General features: G+C 39.9%; 1 protein-coding gene across 9 annotated transcripts in view; it reads right to left on the bottom strand.

Moving 5' to 3' along the window:
* Positions 1 to 24,991, bottom strand: part of EBF2 (EBF transcription factor 2) — a 143,479-nt gene that overhangs the window by 27,738 nt on the left and 90,750 nt on the right. For all 9 annotated transcript variants that reach the window (XM_009940851.2, XM_075444581.1, XM_009940850.2 and 6 more), the window contains one exon: positions 8,944 to 9,025. In XM_009940851.2, the coding sequence (XP_009939153.2) occupies positions 8,944 to 9,025 (82 nt within the window). The remainder of the gene's footprint in view (positions 1 to 8,943; positions 9,026 to 24,991) is intronic.

Below are 24,991 nucleotides of genomic sequence, written 5' to 3'. Positions count from 1 at the left end.
TTGTAGAGGTCCCTGTAGCATGAGTAATAGCAAGACACAGTCCTCTGTTTAGCAGATAAGTGCTGAGCATCCTCTATTCCCTGAGCCAGCAGGAATGGAAGATGCACTTTTAGACCTCTCTCCATGAGCAGTTCCATTTTTATTCACCTCTCCCATTCATCACAGGAGGGTCAGAGCCACTTGGCATTTCACAGGCTGGGACCTAGGGTAAATAAATACAGCGTTCTCAGGGAGAGGACAAATGCAAAGTTCAGACCTGGACTAGAACCTTCTCAAAGCTTTGGACCTTATTTGCAGTAATCTCTAAGGTACTGCTGCAATTCAGCAGAGATCTTTGTCGTCTTTGCTACAACGCTGCTAACCAACTCATTATCAATGATGTGGAGTAAGAACATGTGAGATTATGGACATAAAAGTTACTGAACAACTTCTCTTCATCCAGACATTCCCTCTTGCCTGATGAAGATCACAATCCAATTGTTTTACACTGAAGATTAAAAAACAATGTTTTATGGATAAAAGGAAGAGGAATGTGCATTCCACTATGGTCTCTAACTCCCAGGCCCTTCCCTTTCACAAGCCAACTGCTTTCCCCCAGTGAGTATTTCCTGGGTCATGAAGGGTGACCCTTTCCATCTGGAATCAATCAGTCAACTCCTGACAACTTCCTGAAACACCTCACTCCATTTCCTGTTCTCTCCCCCTTCTCTCCTTCCCCCTGGTTTGCTTCACTCTTCAAAACTCCAGGCCACAGCAGCTTAATGTTAGAGGGTCAGACACAGTTAGACTCCAAAACACTACACAAGAACACCTTTGACCTTCAAAAATCTTTACATCTTAGCTAAACAAATCAAGGTCAACGTTTCTTACCATTACCTTGTTAACCATTTATATGCATTTTTGCCAATACTCTTCTGAACACGTATTTATCAGTAACACTTGTTCTCCTAACATCGTAAAACATTCCAGACCTTTTTTCATAAAACCTGTATTTAGTGCCGATGAAAGGTGATGTACAAACTTCCCTGGGGATTTAAATTCTCAGATTTGTCCACGGCACTGGCAAATTACCAGCAAACAGCTTTGGTGCGGGTTTTTTCCCTGATCTGATGGCACTGCTTCTTGTATATGATAGTATGGCTTCTCTGCCTATTCAGTTGATGGTCTTTTACCTAACACAAGTAGTTAAGAAGAAAATGTAATCCTAAGGGAACAATCTGAGAAGATAAAAATATATCAGGTAGACCATGGATTCTGCTAATTGTATCTGAAGGCCAAATTTGACAGAGCCCAAGACCTGGCTCAACCTGTCACCTCTGTTGGAGTTTCAGAGGACAACCGATCAAGCAAGAAACAGACAGGGTAAAGCGTTATTCTTTCATCCATCCAAACATAGGTTCCACCTCTAGGTACAGCAAGGGAGTTGCAGGCTTCTAAGCAAAGTTGTCAGCAGTTCTTAAGATTCTCTCTGCAAATCTGCAAGGGTCTTGTTATTAGCTATGAAGCCACAGACATAAAATAATGACTGCTTAGCAGTACTGAAGAAATGCATGTGCTGTATCTCAACGTTATTTTTCTTTCCCTGGTGGATTTCTGTAATGTAATCCCTGCTCAAAAACCTCAGTGAGGGTTCACCTACCCTGACATTCAGTCAAACTGTCTTTAGGATGTTAAACTCAGGTTCTCCGAGCTGCACTGCCCCTCTTTCACTTCCAGGCACAAAGTGTTGTATTTCTTTACAAACCTTCACCTGAGTACTACAATTTTTCCTCCCCCACCTACACACTATACCAGTATTTCTGTATTCTAAAGTATGCTCCTCTTCAGATCACATACATGCAAGTAAATACACACCATCATATACATAAAAGCTGTATCACTCACAGACACCTATTTAGACATATGGTACAAACATTCCAGGCATACAGGCATTTACTTACATGTAACATATCTCATCACTGTGTAAATGATCTCTCTCAAAAAATTCCTGTTACCATTCCAAGTGTGGAAAAAATTCTTTATGACATTGTACATCTGGAAACAATATTACATTCCTGATGCACTTTCCCTTGTAACTCTCTAGTCACAGCACCATGTTATTTTAACTTTTCAAAAGCATAACTACTATGAGTATTTTAAAAATTATCATCATTATTATTATTTTCCAGCTGGGTGGAAGAAAACATGTCAGGCCTCATCCTGCTGTCCTCACTTGGACAGGGCTCCCATTGATGTCAACAGGCGTTTTGGTTGAGCGAGTAATACAGGAGTAGATGCTAGAATATAATGTGTTTGCTTCATAGTTGGATTAGGAATAAGATAAACAATGTGAAAAATGCCAGCAGCCTCTCTGTGCTCAAAACTTCTATTGAATACTTTGGGAAATCCTCCCTGACACCCTGAGCCTGCTGCAAACTCCAGGCTAACAGAAAAAACTATGCACATGGCCTTCGTTTCAGGAACGGGGCCTCCTAAGATACAGGGCACAGGGGTAGGAGAGAACTCCTGGGTCACTGACATCTACTCTGCTGCCATTACAGACAACCAAACCATGTAGATACTTTTACAAAATTGTCTTCGACTATTTCAAGCTTTTGCCTTTGGTATTCCTCTTGTTTTAAAGCCTGCTTGTCCTGATGGTTAGGGAATTTATGGTTTACAGCCTAAATTTATTCCTAGTCAGTTTATACTTAACACCAGCTTTAAAATTATGATTTCCCATTCTGATCTACCTTTGGATATGTTTAGACAGCAGTTATGTCCCTTCTCAGTGCATGTCACTAAAATACTGGAGCCAAGCTCTTATCCACTCCCTAGTCACCTTAATGACCCATTCCTGCACCTGTTCCAATTTCATTTTCATTCTCTTTTGAAGATAGTTAAACCACTACATTGTATTCCAAACAAGAAATCAGCAGGGTACAATGGTACAAATGCATCCTTCTTTCTACTGGCAAAGCCTACCTGAGACGTAGTACGATCTCATTTGTTGTTTGTTTCTAATAGACGCTGCACAGCTCTGGCAACTCACTGTTGCAATGGCTATTTGGTCTTCAGATCTGCGCACATTAAGCTCCTTGAGTGCTTTTTCTTTTGCAGCTGCAGTCAGTCCCTGCCTTACTCTTACAGAATCTAAAATAACATAATCTTTTGTTGGGTCAGTCACTATCTGATGAAGAAATCTGCCGCCCCAAAGTAACTCTGGACTCTGCTGGTACTAGTTGCATTTGTTTCGCAATCTATACCTGGGAAATTCGTCTCCCACAGCGACATTAGTCTGTGTAGTATTCACCTCTCTAACAACAGTTCAGTGATTTCAATCTGTATCCAAATCTGACCATGGGGGTCTCTGGCACATTCTTTCACCATCGGTGTGAAAAGGATTTTGATTTAGACGAGTTATTATGTTTTATTCCTGCTATGTCTTTTTGTTTCTTTACAGTCTACAACATTCCTAACTCACAATATTATCCCACCACTCTTACCCATTTTTCTTTTTCCTGAATGACACAGATCCTTCAGCGCTTCCTATTAGAAGCCAGCTGGGTGAATTCTCAAACACAGCCAGCTTTGCTCACGTGCCTGATGATGAACTGATCCAACCACTCCGAGGTCAGGAAGGAAATCTCCCCAGGGATACACCTTGTTATTTTTCCTTTCTCTTTTTCCCTAGAGCACCTAGAGGGGGATACCTGCCAGGAAACATTCCATGTCATGATTTCTGCTGAAAACAGAGGGCAATTGCTGACCTTTCTCTTTTTGTTTCTAAAAAAGCATGTTGGTTCAAAGATGACCATTGTTAGTATTGATGTCTGTTGCCTTGTACCACTCCTTCGACCGCGGCACTGTAGGACCTGGTTAATCAGGATGTTACTGGATGAAGCAGAATTCCCAATCAACAGGAGTCTAATGCGTTAGCACCAGGTCTCAGCTGAAGCATTTTAGCTGAAGTGCCTCATCTTAATTCCACAGAATTATTGTCCCCCATTACACACCGGTCGTTACCATTAAGTATCACTGGGCTTCAATCAAGTTCTCTAGGAGAAGTCCTCATTAAATGGAGGGCATCATAGTTTTTCATTCTGTTCCTGGGAGAATCACTCACTGAGAATACAGCAATGACAGTAATGACAACACCTACAAAAACTCAGATTTGCAGAGCAGCTGAACTCAAATAGTCAGCGCTATGGTTTGAATAGGTGATTTTAGCATACTTTTTTGTTTCGGTTTGCCGCTGACAATCTTTATTCAGAAATATTTAAATGGATAAATAATCAATATTTGCTTCAGTAAAATTCACAAGGACATATTACTTGATCTGCATACATATTTGGGCAGCCATCAAGTAACCATGAAAATATCCATTAGTTCTAGAAAGATTCCCTTTCCCTGCTTTAGCCGCTGACAGACACTGAAGTAGTGAGTGATTCACAGTAGAATTATGTCACTACTGGGGAAGAAACCCCCGCTAAAATAATGATCACATTTCCTTTAACTTCTGAAGTATAACAATTTTTTCAACAGTAGAGGATCTTTGTATTTGATTAAAATAAAATGAAAGTTAAGAGATCTTCATTGTATTTTTGAAGCTCTACTTAATATCAAAGCAAATTTCAAATAGGTAATGTGATCACAAAGCAGCTGGTGTTGCTCTCCAAACTAAAGAATCATACTGAAAAAAAACCCTCTTCAGGCATCTGGAGCTATATTAAATTTACAATGCAGTGTTAATGTAACCTTTCCACCCCTTTTTCTCCCCACCCCCCTGTTTTTAAATGGGTGTGATATAAGCAAAATCTAACATTTAATTTAGTTTAATATATCCTAACTATACTATATCTAAATCTTATATCTAGAAATGAGGCTGAGGCCAGGCTCAGAGACTGGATCCCAACGCCCTGGAACTCTGGTTCTCAGCCAAACCAAGCCCAAACCGTGTAGCTTCACACCCATCTCTAATCTGAAGCATTAATTTGACACTTTTCCAAACATGAGTAACCATTCTTCCATGCTGGAAGAACTCAACAAGATGCATTGTACAGCACTATTTCCATGTCTCTTATTTATATTTGTGTCTCGACAACAAAGCCTGAGTTTTGGGCTTTCATTCAATTTCCATTAAAGAGCAAAAATGTTTTTTGATGAGACCCTCTCAGTTCCAGGTTTCAGTAGCAATTTAAATGAGAATTTTGATATAAGGATTCTCTCTCCTGGTTTTTTTTTAATAACTATTAAAAAGGACATCTTAATGGCTCCTAGAGATCTAACAAGCATTCCTCCATTGAAAATGAATATATTCGGTTCTGCAGAAAAACATAGGTACAAATTAAAAGATACTCAACTAAGCATCGCTGCAGAAGTCTGCATAAGGAAAGTTAAACATGTGGAAATGTTTGAAAGAGGAGGGCCTTAATAACAACAGCTGTACAAATAATTTATAAGGAAAAACAATAAAGGTTTTAGCTGTGGCCCAAGAATAAAATATAATGAATTAAATCACTGCACTGTGCTTTTTGACCTGCTTTTACTCTACTCACGTGTTCCTGTACTGGTAAGATGAACAACTGTCCTTTCAAACCTAATAAAAAATTCTGCACATTAATTACTTTGCCTGACATAAATCTTCACAATCAAAATGAAATCGAACGTGCTTACAGTGTGCAAGCACACCACTGATATTTGCAGTGATCTATGTTTTTTTCCCCACTTCCGACTTTCAGGGTAGCTGACAGACCGTGCTCAACAAGCAGCAGCAAAAAAAATGTTTGCCCAAATTTAAAAACAAAAACCAAAACACAAAACAAAACAAAAAAACCCACTCAAAAATCTACCAAAAAAAAAAAAGGAGGATCCAGAAGACAGAGACAGTGGAGCACTCAAGAACACTTTTGTTATTTCAGGGAAGTCATACTTCTATCCTTAGAAACAACGACACAGACGGAAAACAAGCTGGTTTTGCTTATTGTCTTTACAGTTCATCATGGCTAATTTCCTTTGGAACGCAGAGCTTTTTTATTCCCAATGTGTAAAATTTTAGCAATTGAACTACTTTTTGTATCTTTTTTTTAGACATACTGACCTCTGTAGCCCAGAACAAAGCTCATCAACCGACACGTCCAGGTTTGAACCAGCCTGCACGAAGATCCTGCTTTCACACAAAACCTCAAGCATTTTGCAATTTGTCTCAAAGGGTTCATTTTTGTAACTCTGAAAAAAAGTCTTGTCAACATTTTTGGTTTTGACAAGAAGTAAGCTAAACCTAGTGGTTTTGCCTGATCTTGATTAATTTGGGGGTTTGAACTGAAACAGCACAATGAAACTGAAAGGGGATGAACTTCAATGGACTGAAAGTGCAAAAGCAGTTGAAGTAAACCTGCACAACAGACCCAGAGAGTTTCACTTGGCTCCATTTTTCTGGCTTGGCACGTTGTAAGGCAGAAAACCCAGATGAAGAGTCTATCCCAGTTCATTTTCTTCTCCAATAAACTGCTGATTTTGGTACAAAGATCACAAGGTAGGCCCCACTTTCTGATATTCAAGAGGCATGTCAGGTGGATGGGCTGAAGGAATGAAGGCGTTCCATCAGTAACCATCTGGGTGCCTTAAGACTCATTCCAGTTTCCCTTTTTGATGTTTCACTGGAAATTTGAAGCTGTTTAGGCTCTACATCATCACCATTTTTGGTGTGGAGATACAGAAGTGAAACAACAAATAAGGCTGATACTAGAGGTAGATTTCTGCCAAAAAAATTAGATCCAAAATCCTCCTGCAGTTCAGCACCTGATCGAAATCTAGGATTTTAGTTCCACGCATCATAGAGAGGGGGCAGCTAGCATGAGGTTGAAATCAAATCTGAATTTCTTCAGTGTTCAGGTGTGTTTGGATCCAGAATTTATATTTTGCCTTTTAAAACCAATATTATTTGCAATATGGCAGTGCCTCACATCCCCAGGTGCTAATGAGGATACCTTTGGTGCAAGAATTTTTACAAACTCATAACTCAAAAAAAAACACCTCAAAAAACTCAAACTCCAAACAACAAAAAAGAGTCTCTGTATTTATGTTTCTTTGCACTCCACAATCAGCTATTCTAGCTGGCTCTAAGAGCTAGCAAGATCTGTTTACAAGCTACAAACTGAGCTTTCCTTTACTCTCAAATTTTTTCACGTTCTTGGCAGATGATATCTAATTGGTGTTTTTTCTTTATGGAAATTGCCACTTGAAAAAAAAAAAATCACTATAAATTTCCTAACATTGAGCACCACTTTTTTTCTCATGTCTTATCATCTCTAAAAACACAGAATAAAGAAGTCGCTGCAGTCTCTTTAAACTACTAGTAAAAAAAATTAAGTTGGTCAGGAATTTTTCCTTATATTTACTTCTGCTCAAAACAAAAAATTAATAACTCTTTTATATTTTTTCCTACATTTCCTTAATAATTTTTAGGAGCGTCCAGAAGCTTTCATTTTGCAGTATTTCTCTTAAAAGTTTAACTCTTTTTTTTTTTTTTTTAATAAAAATACACCTCCCGTGAATTTTTCATTGCTAATAACAGTGAAAAAAAAAAAATCACTTGTCTGTGAAAACATGTTTCGGTGGAAAGTTTTAAACAACTCTGTAAACTCCTGTGGAGTTGTAATTTCATTTACAAATGAGGAAGCTGATGCAAGTGCCCAAGCAATGAAACATGAATTGCCAAAGCTAAGGATCTCACCTTCCCACTACAATACTTGTGGGTCTACACGAAAATCACCCATCCCTCAATAAGCTAAAATCCTCTTTGTGTCAGTACCATGAGACAGTGAAGGTGCAATAATAACGATGACAAGCAGTAACGGCATTTACAAGGACAGTCCCGATTTCTCTCTGTAGGTTTCAAAGACTCTGGCTGGCAAAGCATGTGTGCACCTTCTCAAATGCTCTGCTGAACCAAGACCACAAAGTTTTACCAAGGTGAGGAACCCCATTTGGAGAGCTGGAAATATACACTAAAAGAAAGGAAAAACAGCTCCTCAAAGGTGACCCAGCAAACCAGTGGTACAGCCCAACCATCTGACTGGCAATCTGGCAGCCCTTTTGCTAGACCGTGCTGCCTCACCAGAGTCAGTTCTAGCATCACTTCTCTACAGCGTTCGCTGTTGTGCCACCTTCCTTGCTGCACAGAGAGTGACACTGCGTCCAGGATGTCAAAGGCTTGAGCATCCCATTTACATTTTTGTGAGGGCTAAGTTACAGGTAAAATACTTGTTTATTAAACATGGTTGCTTAAAAGGTTAGGGTACAAAAGATAAGGGACTGTGTCTGCCTTTACCGCTGACACACTTCACCTCCTTCTGTGTTTTTATTAGCTGGTATTCACAATACATCAGCGACAGCTATGATAAACCAGTGGCAGATCTCACTGCAAAGCAGCTGGGTCACTGTCCCATGGGTCTTGTTGCTTTGCTGCGTGAGATCTTAAAGTGACCATCACTATTTGGGCTTCTTTTTTTAAAGAAGCTGAAAGGGAGGGCATGAGAGAGTTAAAAGGCAATAGAGATGGAAAGAGATAGGGAGTGGAGGGAAATGAGGAGACTGCTTCTGTACCACGTACAGAGCTACTTTGAAAAATTCTGAGGCATCTAAGTATCACAAACATGATCCCTGCTGTGGGCAGCTGTATGTGCGAGTGCTTTGCCCGAGGGTGTCAAATCAAATATCCACTGCTGGTTGGTACAGTACATCACTTCCCCTTGGGGATTCAGAGTGGAAAAAGAGGAAAAAAGGGGGAAAAAAAAGGTTTAAACACAACAAATGGAGAAAAACTTTAACAATATCTGATAAGGCTTATCATATACTGTCCTCATATTTATTATGAACAATGTAGGCAAGGGGAGAGAGGAGCGGGAAAAGGAAAAACAGAAAAAAGGCAGACAGGTTAATGCTGAGCCTTAAAAGACTTACCTGGAATCGTCTCATATCTCTTGGGTTTCCTGCTGTTTTCAAACAATTCTGATTGCACTTGAGGAAAAACTTTAAGAAGAATCTGCAAAGATAAAGAACCATGCCGCTTCTATTAACCACAACAGAATATGTGTTGTTCTATTCTGTTTTAAAGTATACATCGTCATGATTTACATGATGGTGTATCAGTAGACCAGGACTGTAAGAACTTACCAAAACAGACACAAGACAAACAAAAACAAACCATAACAAACAGAAGTTAAACAAAAAAAAAAAAAAATCAGGTAAAGTATGACCAATGTGACTGTAATCACTCTGAGCTGGGCTGTGAGCTGGTATAACTCGACGTATCTACTCTGATTTATGCCAGCTTCCTCCCCGCATGTTTGACCACACAATTTTAGTCTCTTTCTTTATCTCTCCCTTGCATACAAGGTCTTTCTTTTGCTGTCTGAAGGGATTTTCCGTGAAACAATATAGAAGGATCATGTTATTGTAAAAACTAAAAAACCGACAAGGCAACTCTGAGGCAGATAAGCCTTGAAACTACTTAGAATGTATTAAAAAACATAGAAAAAAAATACAGCTCCCAGAAGAAGCTGATGAGATTTCATCACGACAACATTTTTAGTTATTAAGATTTCAGTAACTAAAGCAGAGAAGCAGAACAGCCAAAAATCCAGATTATAATCTTACACACATTTTGAGAGAGGATAACAAAAACACAACCTGAAGTAATACATGACAGCTCACGCTGTCCAGGCAGATAAACCTATTACCATTGTACAAAGTTCTTGTGCCAATTATTTTTGCCCTGTCACAGACGCCTATCTTTATGTGCTATTATTGTGTAGAGTTTGGCTTGTCACGTACACAAGTTGAATCTTCAGCATGCTTGATTGGCTTACCCAACACTATGTATACAGAGCATATAGATATTACAGTCTAGAGATATTAGGCAGGCATTTTTTATAAGCTTTCCCACAAAATTTTATGTCAAATCCAGGGAGGAGTCGATTCATCCCTTTGTTATCTGATTCATCTGATTAAATTTCTAAATTTCAGCAATAAAGAAACTATACGAAAGAGCATAGTTGTTGGGTTAAAAACAAAACAAGCATGTCTTCAAAATTCAGATATAACGGGCAAGAAATTTTTTTGGCATCCCCTATTGCAAGTGAAAATATTTGCTGTGATTCTTTCCATTTCCATCTGTTGGACAAAATGGGTTTAACTGAAACAATTAAAATAAAAAAAATCAGAGACTTTAAGATAGATTTTGAACGAAAAAGCCTTGGATAGAAGAAAAAAATGAATAGTTGAAGAATTGATTTAGAATACAAAGAACAATTTATTTATTTATTTCCTCTTGCTGAGTGCTTTCCTTAAAAAAAAAAAAAAAAAAAAAAAAATCCGCTTTTGCAGTAAGTTAAAGTCCCAGGTGAGCCAGGCCTATTTCCCTTTCTGTTACTATGACAACGATTTTTTACCGCAGTCCCTAAGTCCCTTCAGAACTCACACATTCATGCCTTGAATTAGAACTTTAAAGGAGAAAGATGTATATTTCCTAGGGTTTACCAACAACAACCACGAAAATAGTCCTAACGCAAGACAATAAAGCCAAAATCCACTCTCCCTTGTTATTGCTACTTTCTTTGCACCACTTACATCACGGTATTTGTCTCCTGTCTGCCCCAAACATACAAAGAGATATCGAAGGATCTGATCCATTTCTGTGTTGCTTGAACAAACAAAACCCTTCGAAAACCTCGTGACAATTGAACCCACCAGAAAGACTCAGGTAACGTCATAGAAAATGACTGTCACAAAACACATCCTTCCAGTGTGTGTTTTAAATTAAAATGTTCCTTTTTTCCTTAAATGTCTCACAAACATTTTTAAAATATCTAAAATACTTATTTTCTCTCTGTGTGCGTTTTGCAGACTGTTATTTTTATCTCCATCATTCCTTCTCATTTATGAGTTAAAGAGCTCACTGGTTCTTCCCGGAGCTCCGATTAGGATGAAAGTACCGCGTCCTGCTGTGGGCTCTCTTCCCATTGGCACGCAGGTTCAGCGGGAGAGACGGCTCCGTGCTCGGCTGTCAGAGGGCAACTTCTGTGAACACAGCCCTGGTCACCTCCCTGCATTCCGAACTCAAAATCCTACAGAACTTGGTGCCTCAGGAGCAGCACTGAGTGAATATATTCTATCAAGTAAGTCTTATTAACTCCTCATGCTAAAACCCGTGACCTGTTTTATTTGAATGATTCAGTAAGCAAGATTTTATCTGTAAGAATGTTTCAGAAGGAAAAATACTATACATGCCAGCCCACTCAAAGATTCACAGGAGAATTTGAGCCAGAAATTTTACTCGCAAACACTCCTTTTTATCCTGCCCTCTTCTTCGAGATATAAAAAAATATTTGCAGATATATAAACAGCTTCTGTTACTGAGACCTACCTACGGAAGGAAAAACTGCAGAACAGAACCAAACTATATAATGAAACCAAGGCAAGTAACTTTCACATGAAAATCAAGGAGCCACTGGCTAACTGATTATTCTGGAGGATAACTGCAAACACAAATCCACAAGAAGCTGTTACTTTCAAGGAAAAATAAATGATCAAATTAATCAGGAAAATCTCCAGTTTCCTTTTTAAATTTTTTAAATGCTTACATCCCTGTTCATCTAGATGAGAAAAATGATCAACACGAACTAAAGAACGAAGAAAATCTGAGTAGAGGCGTCTGTGAGAGAACTCGCTGTGTCAGCTGAACTGACTTTGGGAAGAGCGAAGACACTGCAGTACTGCGTGTCACACAAACCCCCAACGGGCAGATACAAAAAGGTAAAAATTCTAAGTGTACGTTTAACAGTATCCATGACTGAACTCTGCAACACTGCATGGCAATGAACTAAATTCATATTTTCTGCTAAATGTCTCCAGAAAATTTGGGTTCAGATCCCCAGCAAACGTAAATCAGCAGCACATGTGAAAATTAACTTGGATTTCAATTAGATCTGCGCTAGTTCATACCAACGGGTGCATTGTCCACTAACACACAGAAACCAAAACTCTCCTTCTCTCCGAGCTGTCTGCCTCCTCCAAGACGCAGAGCATTCTCATCGCTCACCGACTGCTTTGCAATAAACAGCGTTCAGCATGCAAACGCACCGAGCTTTAGGGTGTTCAGGCAGGATATTTAACCAACGGCAATTTTGGGGGTCCCACTTGAGACAACTTAAAGATGCCCGACTTTCTGGAATTACTGAGCACCTGAGCTGCTGAAAACTGTATATTTCTAAGAGATCACAAAATCAGCATCAGTAATTCCTCATCTCACTTTTGAAAGTGCTGGCTTTGGGGTTTAGTACTTAAGCATTGTGGCAGTATTCATATATATTGCCCGTGCTAAGACGTTTGTGGTTTCTTTGGAGCTCACTGGAGACACTACACTGAGACAGTTTTCCCTCCCATCACCCCAGATTTAGATTTATTTAGATGCATACACAGGAATTTTTATCTTTCCTGTAGCTGAACCATCCCTCTCTTTTTCTCCTTTCAGAGATTCTCCAGTCAAATTTTAGCTGCAACTGGGCATCAGCATGAAGTATTTGGTAGGTTGTTGTATATACATATATATTTTAAGTGGTTGCATCTGGGAAAGGCATTAATATTTATTGCAGTAGTAGAATAAAAATGACTTGGGGGGAGCAAAGAGGAGGGAAGGTTTAGCACTAAATGAAGCTGATTTAGGGGTAACAGGAGAATTGCAGAAAGGCTTTATTAATTTTTTTTAAATGAGAACCTTTAGCCATTTTTTGGCCTTAACCTACACATACATCAAAAAAGAAAAAACAGAACTTAAAAAAATTAGCTCATTTTTATGTTTCTTAGCTGGCCTTTGTTCCTTGCTAAGGACAGCATTAGCTATGAGTTTAGCAGATAACTCTGATTCCAGCCAAGCAGCAAGAGCACGGCCCAGTCATCTCATAGATCAACATCTAAGCGCGCTGGGGGAAAACCTAAATACTTTTGAATGACTACCACTAAAAAATCTGGCACTCCTATAGAAAACCTGATTAACCTAATGCATAGATATAAAATTAATTAAGACATGACTATAGATGTATCCGTTTTTTCCTATTGTCTCTCTCATATAGTTAAGCTTTCCATTTACAGACTGATACACTTGCAGAGGTCTCCAAAATGCCACCTTAAACATAACTCCCCTCAGGATTTAGAGGGAGCTATTTCAAAAGTTACTGCTCCTCCTACTGGGAGTTGCCATCATGCCAAGGAGTTAGGCTGATGAATCATTTAAATGCCCCTTTTTCACTTCAGTACAAAGACAGCTGTGTTATCTCAGCTATTTTTCAGCAATACTATGAGCAATCCTATCTGACTTTGCAGGAAAGCAGACCGGGAGCGCTCCTACAATCCACACTGCAGCTGAGAGGCAGCAGAACAAATTCCTCTGCAGAGGGCTGTCAATGCACAGGGAGAAAGGGTATGGGCAAAGCAGGTAACGTCTTGCATCTCTCCAGCTCTTTCCAGGGCAACTGCTGACCCACACTCCCACCTTGGCTATGTATACCTATATTATTAGCTTGGGTACCTACCTGAGGCAACTTAGAAATGTGGCTAGAACTAGAAAGCATGTTCCACACCTCTGAGAATGTTTATCCACCATCTCGGATGATTGAGAAGAACCTTAATCAAATCCTGTTGGAGTCAGAAAAAAAATCTTGCTTGTGACTTCAACAGGACTAGACAGCAGCCCTAAAGAGCAGTCCCACATGCAACAGAATGTGTAGGGTTTTTTAAAAAAAAAAAAAAAAAAAAAAAAAATCCATTAATGTTTCTTTAAAACCCTGCCACAAGACCTGGGACTGATTAGTCTCACCACGTGGAACCACAGAAATAGATAATATGCTTTGCGTTTTTATAGCACCATTCTATGGGACTTAAGCTTCAATTAATTCTGCCTCACAAAACCCCTCTGCTGCAGGTGGTGTAACTCACCATTTTACTGGCAAAGATACCAGGGCCTGGAAACTGGGAGGGAATTGCTCCCCATCACACCGCAGGTCTGCCGCAGAGCTGGGACTGGGACTCAGATCTCCTGACTCCTGGTTCTACATCTTAACTAACCTTCCTAGCCACCTTTTGTGCTTTCTTAAAATACAGATACAGAATCAAGAGATATGACATTGTTTTTCTCTTGTGAGCAGCCTCTGGATACACTTCAAAAATACCCCTTGTAAAGCAAATACTGAGATACTGTCTTGTTTGACAGCAAATACCGTCTTGTTTGGGTTACTGTAGAATTTGGATTCACGGCCTCAGTCATTTTTTGGCATGAGAACATGCCTACCATCTTGTATGATTATGTTTATCAGGAAACCCTATGATGCTACAATCTAATGAGAATATAAAGATATGGTGGCATTCTGCTTAAATAATTGAAGTGCTTCCAAAAAGTCACAAAGTGAACAAAGAAAAAATTAGAAGCTGTTATTATGAATATTTTTCCTTCAGTTAAACAATATTAAGATTAAATACACGATGAACTGCAAAACTACAATTACAATGAGGGCCTGACTCCAACTGTATCAAAGCTAGGAAATTCTGAGATCAGGGTCTCCCATCGTCCCCTTGACTCACCCATGTGTGTCTTGGCATTACAAACTCTGAGATAAGTGTGACAAGTAATCCTAGCCGATGCCACAACAAAGTAGAAGGTTTTACTCCACATTTCTTCCTTTCAAAGGGACGGGGTCAGCTTCTGCACATACATTTGAAGGTCAGTGTTTAAAGTCAATTAACTGCATTTATTTGATATCATCATCTTGATTTTAATGAATATCACAGTAGAAGACTTCTTTATAATCTGAATATTTATCTCTGGAGTGATTTTGTTCTATTATGTCAGTGTGTATTATTAGGGAGCTGATGAGAAAATTTCCTACTCTTTTCCAGCAGTTATAGTCAATGTGGGATCAGGCATTGCACAAAGGCATTCTAAATGAACATACACCTTATACTGTGTGAGAAATGAGTAAGGTTATTACAATAATCCAGAGTATTTATATGATACTCCACAAACAGCAGCTAATTAATCTTCACAAAACTCCTGTGCATAAAGTGTGAACCCAGTTTAACAAATGTGAAAATGAACATATGTAGGTCAAAAGACTTTTCTGAGTTTGTCAGAGATTTACCGTGAGAGAAGGGAGCAGAAGTCAGACAATACGAGGTCCCAAGCCTAGGCCAGGAGAAGAGGAGTTGGCTGTTCATTTGTCACTTGTTTTTTAACAGAAAGACTCCAGTTGCACCAAAAAATGCACATGAATGTTATACCTGCTACTCCTGTCACCAACAGCGTCTTCATTTCCTGATGGGAGAAACAAGAAACGCTTCTCTACCCTCTAGCCTTAATTCAAAGTAATTTCTTCAGTTATGGGACCACCAATCTGGTTCGACTTTTGTCCAGCTCCACACTTCTGCAGGCAGCAGGCAACCAGAATATGCAAGAGAATTCCTCAGCTTTGTGTGAGAGAGGAGATAGGAGTATGCAAACCTAAGGGAGATGGACTAAGTGATCCTCTGAGGTCCCTTCCTCATAAATTTCTATGATTCTTGTTTTTATGCTTCCACCTATACTTTCTGCCACATACAGACCTTTGTCTTTCAGCTTCTAGGCACTGATCCTGACCTCTTTCTACAGGAACTTTTTCCTGTGCTCTACATTTCCTTTCCAGCTTTGAAACAGATCCTTGCCCAGGTGAAGTCCGCTTCCGCAGAGGTCTAAAGAGTACGGTTCAGGAGCAACTGCACTGATGTTAGCAGAATTGTAACGGCAAAAGCGAAGCTGCCTTCAAGATGTGAGGCTTTTGTGTATTTGTACTTGTATTATTAAATCAAGGCGTTTTGGACCAAAATCTACAGGGCACAAAGATCCTTTGCACTAAGGAAAGCCTAGATCAGAAGTTTTCTGTTTAGGCCCATCTTTATTATTAAATTAATATTTAATCAGTCAATAATAGCATGCTCATTTCAAGATGCTTGCAATGCAAAGCATATGAAGACATGCAGATCAGATAAATGTAATAGAGAACAGGTGGAATTACTGCTTTTATTTCAAACAAGGAGAAAAGCTCAAAAAGGACTTTAAAATGCCACAAGGCATTGTATCCCTCAAATAAATTGGAAACATCACATAATTTTAAGTATCAAAACAATTCCATTTTCCAAAGCTAACAGTCCAATGTCATTTACCAACATCTACTGCTTAACATCCTGTTTTCCTTCTCCCACACTTAGTCAATCACTCCAATTTAGATCTTAAGTTTAAAGTTTAAGTTTTGATGTAGGACCACTATTTAGGGCCTCTTTCTCTGTGCCTAGTGTTCAGACCTGAAAGGCCACGCAGAAACAGCATGGGAAGGCAGAAGACTATTACTAGTGAGTGTCTGGCTCATACAGCCTCTGGACCCTTGCAATGCTGAGCTCAGAAAAACTAACGCTAGAGACGGATGTGAAAATGGAACAAAAAAAGGTTAGTGATTCAGCTAAGGTAGGCCAACAGATCAGACTACCTTAGAAGTCAACCCCAAAATTATGGGATGGCAGTACCCATCTTTAAACTGCTTCTAATTATGATTTGTTCGTCATGCCGAGGTCCTAATCACACTTGGGTAAGTAACAGTCTGTGCAATGTATTAAAGCAGATACAGGCTGAAAGTGCTGGCATCCTGTATTTCAGACGGATCAGGAAAGAACATTGCTCCTTGAGTCCACAGCAACGGTTGGACTTGAATTCATGTCCGACTCCCAGCCTCATGCCTTAACCAAAGAGCAATTCCTCCGCAAATCTCCCATCACTCTGCAGCCTAGAACATCACATTTCTCCCTGTCCTGTATCTAGTGCCTTTTCTTAGGAGCTTAGTTTCCAAACTACCAGTAACTGAATGTAAACCTGCGATATGTCATCCAAACCCAAAACATCTCAGTAAACTTGACATTTATATTCTGTACATTTTCCACTTTCTGCACAATTTTCATCTCTAAAGTAGATTCTGTTCCACTCACTCTGAGCAGCAGCAGCCACACGCGTCCGCAACTGCAATTCACACTCATTTGGTAAATGCTTATTCTGTCTTGCAAAGTGATCCCATTTTCAAGAAACAAGGGCTGGGGGAGAGCGCGCTGCCGGTTATACAGACAGTCATTTCTCGGTGCTGAATGTCGTTATTTGGCACAGCCACATTTGCTAGGAAAAAAAATCTCCAAGGAAAACCTCCTTGTTTGTGCACTCTGATGAAAACCTGACACCATTAATGAAAATAATAATTGAACTCTATGGGTACGAATTGAAAATGAAACACAACACTAACAGCGTGTTTGTAATTGCAATTGTTCTCCAAAAAGTCTTTGGAGGACTCTTTGCAATCTGAGCAGTTTCCCTTTTCCTTTGGGTTTTCCTCCTTCCTCCCACACCAAAACTTTCCAGTAACTTACAAGACAACGACTAAAAGCTTATTTATACTGTAAGATCCATATTATTCATGCCATTTGGCACACAACCAAATGCCATAGCATAATCAAAAGTCAACAGGCAGGGAGGTAATAGAGTAGAGGATTGGGCTGACGGGCTGTTGAAAGGGACGTTCAGATAATATTCCCCGGTTTATTACAGTATCTATGGGCTCCAACTGTGCTAAGCATTGCACAGTCACGTTGTGAAATTGTTATTGGAGAAAAGATACACAAAGGACGGGAGGAAAGAAAGGCTTTTATACTCATTTCACTGATGAGGAAGTCACGGCACCTAGAAATTAAGTGACTTACCCCACAGCACACGTTAGGTTGCTCTTCCAGCCAAGAACCAGACACCATTCCTGCAAGCCATGTTTGTGATTTTATCAGTTCTTTTCAGTCGTGACAAAAAACGCATAAAGCCCGTTGCCTCAGAACCTAACACCCAGCAGAATTTTGAAAACACGGCCAAATTCTTCTTCATTACATTTATGTCAGCCTCAGCAGTACACACATGGTTTAGAGCTGGACTATGTCCCACATACATAGACCTGATGATGCTCTGCAATACTGGTTGAATCTATTCATGCTTTGGTATCACTTTGTCCTTACAGCTCTACACAGGTGCAAATTTAAGTCAAGTTCTACTTTGCAAACCCTATGGACTCCAGAAAACGCTTACAAAGGTGTTAAATGAGCACAGAATCTGATCCCCACTCATTTTTTCCATACTCAGAGAAACCTATGATTCCTTTATCTTTTGAGTCTTCTATCCTCTTACCCTGTCGCTCTCAAAAAACGTCTGTCTACTGAGCCATGCTAGGCTGAGCAGTGATCACCAATTACACCAATAGCCTTTCTGCTGCTGATGGGTCTGCTGGTTTTTACTATTTCTGCCAGATGGCAGAGGCCAGCCCATAAAAACTCTCTACCCTGCAGTTAATGCAGAACTTGGTAATAACTTTCCCGTGACTCCACGAGATCAGAAAGTTGCACTGATGCGAATGTTAGAGACGGAACCAAGGTTAGACACCTATTTTACACCTGCCAGAGTGGATATCACTCAGCTGAAAGCTCTCACTCATTTATGAAGGCAAGAGTATTGCCTGTCCCTAAACTGGTTTTGTATAGAATAAACAAGCATTCATTTGCTAAAGAGGCAAATTTACACCCCAGCAACTTGGGTCCACACACATTTTGCCTCCTCCCTTTTCAGAGATCTATTCAGTTGGTAAATTTGCACCTATTGTACTTCTGGATCTAGTCACAGATGACCTTGAATCTGAACGTGGGTGTAACATTATATTCCTATGACAGATTTATAGATTGGCAGATAGGGGTGCATTCAGTGCATTCCTTCCCTAAGACAGGACAGCATCCAATGTTTGTTAGCATCATTAAACTAAAACTGACTTTTCACCTGCTCCCATACCATATGCAGCTGCAAATTTTTAAATTAAACTATGAAGCCATGCATAAATTTACATATATTACAGACTAGCCTCTCCATTTAACATGCAAATGTACTCCAATGTTTCAGAACACCTTCTGTCGCTAATTAATTTGCTGAATTATAATTAGACTAATCCTGCATAATTAATAAGCACAGATTTTTTTTTAATTTCTAAGCAGCTTGATGAGATCATTCACTTCCTTCTATAAACTGCTAAGTAACTGTTAAAAAAAATCTGGAAAGAACATATGTGAAAAGGTATGTTTGATGTCGCATACAAATTTAAACTAGCGGGCAAGCTTCAAGAAAGTCAAGATTAATATAGGTATATGGTTGAAGCAAAGAGACCGGCAGCGCATTATGTTCAGGGGCAAGGACCAAGATTTTCCATGTCTATTTTATTCCTTTTGCTTTTACCCATCGGACCTTCCAAGATCATAGACCGAGACAGAAAAGGATTACAGAACCGTATGTAGCATTAGGAGATGTTATGATATTAACACACCGTTGTATATCAAAACCCTCTCCCTGTACATGCTGTGTGTGGATAAGCTCCTTTGATGGTATTTGGAATTGTTTTCATTTCAGCTGCCAAAACCAACGGAGATCATTCTAGTGAAACAATTAAGTGCTATTAGCACTGGATTCATTCTCTAATGATTAAAATGAAGGGTCTTGCTTTAATGTTGAAGAGCTTGGATTCAGCGAAATACGCATGCCAATACGTTTTTGAAAATGTGCATGTCACAGGCCGTGTACTGGGGAGTCTACTCCTGATGCACAAAGCAACTCCTGTGCACAAACCAGCCAAGTCCGAAGAGCTCACCCAGCAGTTAAATCATGCCAAGAAAGAGGGAAAGAGCATCCAAAATACCATAGGATATTTTGCAAACAAGAATACAAACAATAACATGAGTGCGTTATATTTATAAATGCATACACACATTGTCTATAATCTCATTTGTTAATCACTATTTATTTGTATACTTTTTTGATGTATATTTCAGCTCTATTGCTAACATCCTTGTTTAGTCTTCACTTCAATCTTTCTCAAATGCAGCACTCATCACTGTGTGTTTGCTTGAATTGTGAGTAAGCAAAATCTGAAACAAGACCTCAGGATTCAACCCAAACAAAGGAAGCAAGAAGAAAAAAATGAATTCCTACACTAGGAGATTGCTGAACCACTTAAAGCCTTCAAGTGTGGCTTGTCTACTACAAACAATATACATATACTTATCAGTCACTCCTGAAGTCTCCCTTGGTTTTTTACTAATTTGGACAAGTACCCTCCTTCAGATAAATACACCTTTTAAATTGACTTGGGCTCTGCATACTCATGCATAAACAGAAAATGTGAAAGGGACCCTGCTTACACAGGACAAGTTCTTGGCACTGTGCGCCAACCAAGCCACTTTCTAGTATTTCTTACTGGATAGTCAATGGCAAATCACTTAAAAGAAAGAAAAACAAAGCCAATAACTTTTTCACCCAAGAAGACTGGTAATTATTCTGCTGTGCTTTAACTCATTGTAGACCTCCTCAGAAAAGACAGATGCTTGTGCTTGGCACGTGTTTAACAAAGAGCTCTCTCTAGGAGAAGAAACACCATCTTGAAAATAAAAATACAGAAGAATTGCACACTTGGAATCCCAACCACTCACGAAGCATCACAATACCATGAGACCTGTTCGTTGTGGCAGATTACCATGGGACTGAAGGACTCCAAACACAGAACGGCTTCTGTAACAATTCTGTGTTATGTGTTTCTAGACAGCCCCCAAACACATTGTTTTCCTGATCGCCACTGAACAGACCACCAGATAACAAGGGAAGCTAAAGAGGAATGAAATAAGTAATACAAACAGAAAACATCTTTCTGTCTTGTACATCTTCCCAAACCCCAGCTCAGCAGACTGAAAAGATGTAATGAGTTAAAAACAACAGAACTGGGTCTGTATTTTTCACTCCTCATTTCTGCCTGCACCTCATTTTAAACCATGGATGAATTGGCCCAAAGATATATAGGTCACACGGCTGAGGCAGAAATAGAATCCATATCTCCAGAGCCACAGCGCTGGGTACATGAGCAAGTCACTGAAATTCTTTAAAGCTATTCTTGTTTTGTCAGAATAAGATATTTTGCAGCCACAGCATATGGCCAAAACCAAGTGTCAGGATCCACACCTTTCGGAAGACTTCTGCTGCCGAGGACTTCCTACCATTTCTCAACTCTTTGACCATGTAATTTGCCACAGCTGATAACCTTCTGCAGTTTGTTAATGTTTCAACTCCTGAAAAAAGATCATGTGTATGTTTGTGCACGTATACCTATGCAGAGAGAGGCAATTTTGCTTTAAATGAGAAAAATTCTGAACTCTGAAACCCACCATTTTCTATGTTTTACCATATAACCTCAGGAATTGACTAATTTTCCAAAAGAGTTAATATTTTAGATATATATGCACAGTCTTGTATTTATGAGGAGTATGAAAATTTCTAGTGTGTGGTAAATAGATTAATACATTTAAAGTGATTCCACCTTTCACTGCAAACTTTTCATTCATCTCTGCTTACTAGCCTCCAAATTTAATTAACCTTTTCAGTACACTTTGATGTAGCACATACATGCCAGAGGCTAAAAAAGCAGCAGCATTTTGGGGTAGGAACTCTCATCAGATGAGAGAACACCAGTACGAACACTGTTAATTGGCAATGGGTGGGCCTCAACTGAGACAGCAGTTTCATCTGAAGAAACACCCTGCAGTTGGTATGCCTTTTGAGGACCTTAAGATGGGTCTGCAGTGAAGGGGCAGGGTGCTGGTGGGCAGAACAAGGGCAAGTCTACTCCCTGCACTCGAATATCTCTGCTGCGGTTGACACTCAAGGGGACTTGGCTTTGCCTGTTTTGACTCCTCAGTTATTTGAGGGCAACTGTCTTACCCTAAGAAGTTATGATGATTATGAAGATACACAGCAAGGTAAGTTATGTTTGCAGTGGGCTCAGTATGAGGCCCTTTGGAAATCACACTGTCCGCAGTCACACTCCCAGAAGATGCACATATCCAGAATCCAACACGTCCAAACACCGGCATGCAATTTCTCTGGGCTCACAATTCAAAACAGTGACTATACATCCACACCCCACACACGAGCTCAAAGCACGGGCTTCAGGCCAGAAGAGCCCCTGGGTGCAACTGCATGCAGCATCAAGTCTCAGTGTTCAAAAGAAGCCTGGATTTTCATGAACTATATCACAAAAGCCATGCTCCCTTAAAATGTCTTAGCTTGGGCACCCAGAAATCAAGCCGAGGTAAGTTCAAACACTTGGGCAATCAGTTTGCTATAAACTCATGGCTGCAGCAAGTTATTTTGCCTCAGGCAAATACTTTATGCTACAGGAGAAATTGCTTCTCTTCACTCCAGCCCTCTCTCTCTTACACGCGCACACACACACATGCACCCCAAGTTGACTGTGCAGTGATGTTAACAGGAGAGGAAAATTGCTTCCTGACCTTTCCAGTGATCAATTTACACCCTGAAGCATGAGATTGGTTTCATTTCAGTGTGTATATGTAATATCTATTCCCACATCACTTTGACAATGCAAAATTTGCCATTCACCTGAATGGGTGCACACGTTCAGATCTGCTTTTAGTAGCGGCCTCCTTCCAGACACCTATCTGGTAAGCGAGCTACTCCTTCAGCGCAGCTATCGGCGCCCATGCGTTTGTGGCGAAGGTCAGAGTTTTGATTTCCCCCTTGATCTCTACAGCATATTTATGTGTATATTCATAAAGTTGTTATAGAGCTTTGTGTTCATCTATAGAGCCTTACCCTCTGGCTAGAGCAAAACACATTCCCAGGGCTTCCCTGAGAGCTCCTAAGTTAACACTTTGTAATTTCAGCTCCCGACCTTCCACCTACCGAAAGCGAATGAGGCCTGCAAAATGCACCAAATGCAAAAAGCAAATATCTGATTACGGGGCCTCTTTACACAGCAGATACAGACCTGGCTTTGGACTACACACCCTTGAGGCGAATTGCGGGAGGCTGCACAAAGCGGACAGTCTGGGACCAGGCCTTGATTGACCCCCGCCAAGTTCTGATCACACGACTCACGCCAGTGACTGATGCCCTGTGGGAGCAGCAGCTTCCTAGGCCTGACCGGCGCGGTTACTCACACACTGGGTTGTTTGTGCTTGTTTTTAATCTCATTAAGGTAAGACTTCTGCAATGCTCTGCTTTAGGACTAGACTAATGAGCTTGTGCGAGGGTTCCAGATGTTTCCAAATGCAGCAACTATGATCTGTGTTCTTCGTTCGCTTCAAATTCTAATATTCTTCCAGACTTGTGGAGATCATAGAGACAGATTGAACTCGATGCTTAAGCAGGTATTACAAAAGCCAGAGATGAGGCTTCTTGAAGAGCGTGGCTGTGTTAAAGCTGGATACAAACCTCATATTAAACAGACTTTGAAAGACTTCTCAAGGAGAAAATCCAATCGACTTTATCTCTTGGAGATATACAACATATTTTTATGCATACGTATTACACGTTTTATATGGCCCAACTGCAGACATACACACGTTCATGCAGACCATACATTTTAAGTTGACAGTTGGCTTACTGATTGGAAAATATTCATGTTTTGATGCTTTAAATAACAAGGTATCGTTCCATATGCATCATCATAACGTGCTCTCTACTGAAAAAGGTCTCTTGGCAGTGCCCAACTTCAGGATGTCCTGCCCATGACCCCAGTGCACCGAGAGGCTGACATGGGCAGAGGTTTTTGAATTTTTTCCTTCTCAAGTTCTACTGCAGTCATAATTTCTTGAGAAAAGTTTTAGAGTGCATGCAGCATTTGCTGAATGTTTTCTTCATTTATTTAATCCAGATGTTCGCATTTTAAATAATTGAAAAGCTGCTATGGTAAACAGACATCAAGGGAGGCTAATGGGAGTAGCACTGTCATTAGAAAGAGCTTGTATGATGAGACATGAGACTAAGGAGTCCGTCCCTACAATGTCAGCACAGGTTACAGGAATGAAGGCACGCAGCTTGTCGAAAAACATCACATATCAATGCAAGACCATCCATGACACTTACAGAGACGGCTGAGCAAGGTTTAACACAAATTGCACAGAACTTCTAATGAAAAGTATATTGTGAGCTTTTCTGTTATAAAAGCATATATTTTTCATGGGGTTTGATTTAGTTGCACACAATTTGGTTTTCTTTCAAAAAAAGGAATTGTTTCCATTTCTCCACTTTGTAGACCTATTCACTCAGGTTGTTTAACAGCAAGGGTGGTTTCTGCAGCTCCCAAATGAAATAGTGGAGTTGCTGAATAACTTTATGGTAAGTAGGGTTGTTCTGACTTAAGATTTTGAAACTGATGGTGCAACTTCCAGTCTGAGGGTACTTGGGCTTTACTCAAAGCACTGTGAATTTGCAGCTCAACTCTTCAGCTGTCCTAATTTTGTCTCTATTGTTAAACTGTTCTGTTTTAACGTGAACCTCCTAAAAATACACCTTAACCTCACTGAAGTCAAGTCAGCTTAAATGGAAGTAAGATTATATGCAGGTTTGGAGTACTTTTGTTAAATTTATTTTTAAAAAACAGTTCTTCAATTACACTGCTGTAACTGAGGTTGGTGACCAGCCTTGTAATTGCTGAATGTTCTAGGATTTCTTACAGTTCTTTTCCCTGATTTTTTTTTAATACTTGCAGCGATATCTCAGCTATGTAAACTGACACAGAAGTTGTTACAGTTACAATGATCCGAACTAGGTAAAGACTTGCTCCATGGAAGTCAGCTACTGTACATTCCTTCCCCCAGTATGCAAAAAGATCTTAATGGCTCCACATCATGATGTAATCCCTTGTAAAGGCTCCTTTGGAGCTGTTAAGAAGTATCTACCGAAATATCTATGGAACAGCTATTTTACAGGAGTTATGGTCCACTGGCCCCAAAATCCATCTTTCATAAGAAGCCAGCAGGAGAGAAGAAAGTGCTTCATAACAGACCAGAAGATTTCCAA

Source organism: Opisthocomus hoazin, chromosome 28, assembly GCF_030867145.1.
Source record: "Opisthocomus hoazin isolate bOpiHoa1 chromosome 28, bOpiHoa1.hap1, whole genome shotgun sequence".
In the NCBI taxonomy this organism is placed as follows: Eukaryota; Metazoa; Chordata; class Aves; order Opisthocomiformes; family Opisthocomidae; genus Opisthocomus; species Opisthocomus hoazin.
Note: the sequence above shows the minus strand (reverse complement) of the source record. Positions and strands in the feature narration are given on the sequence as shown.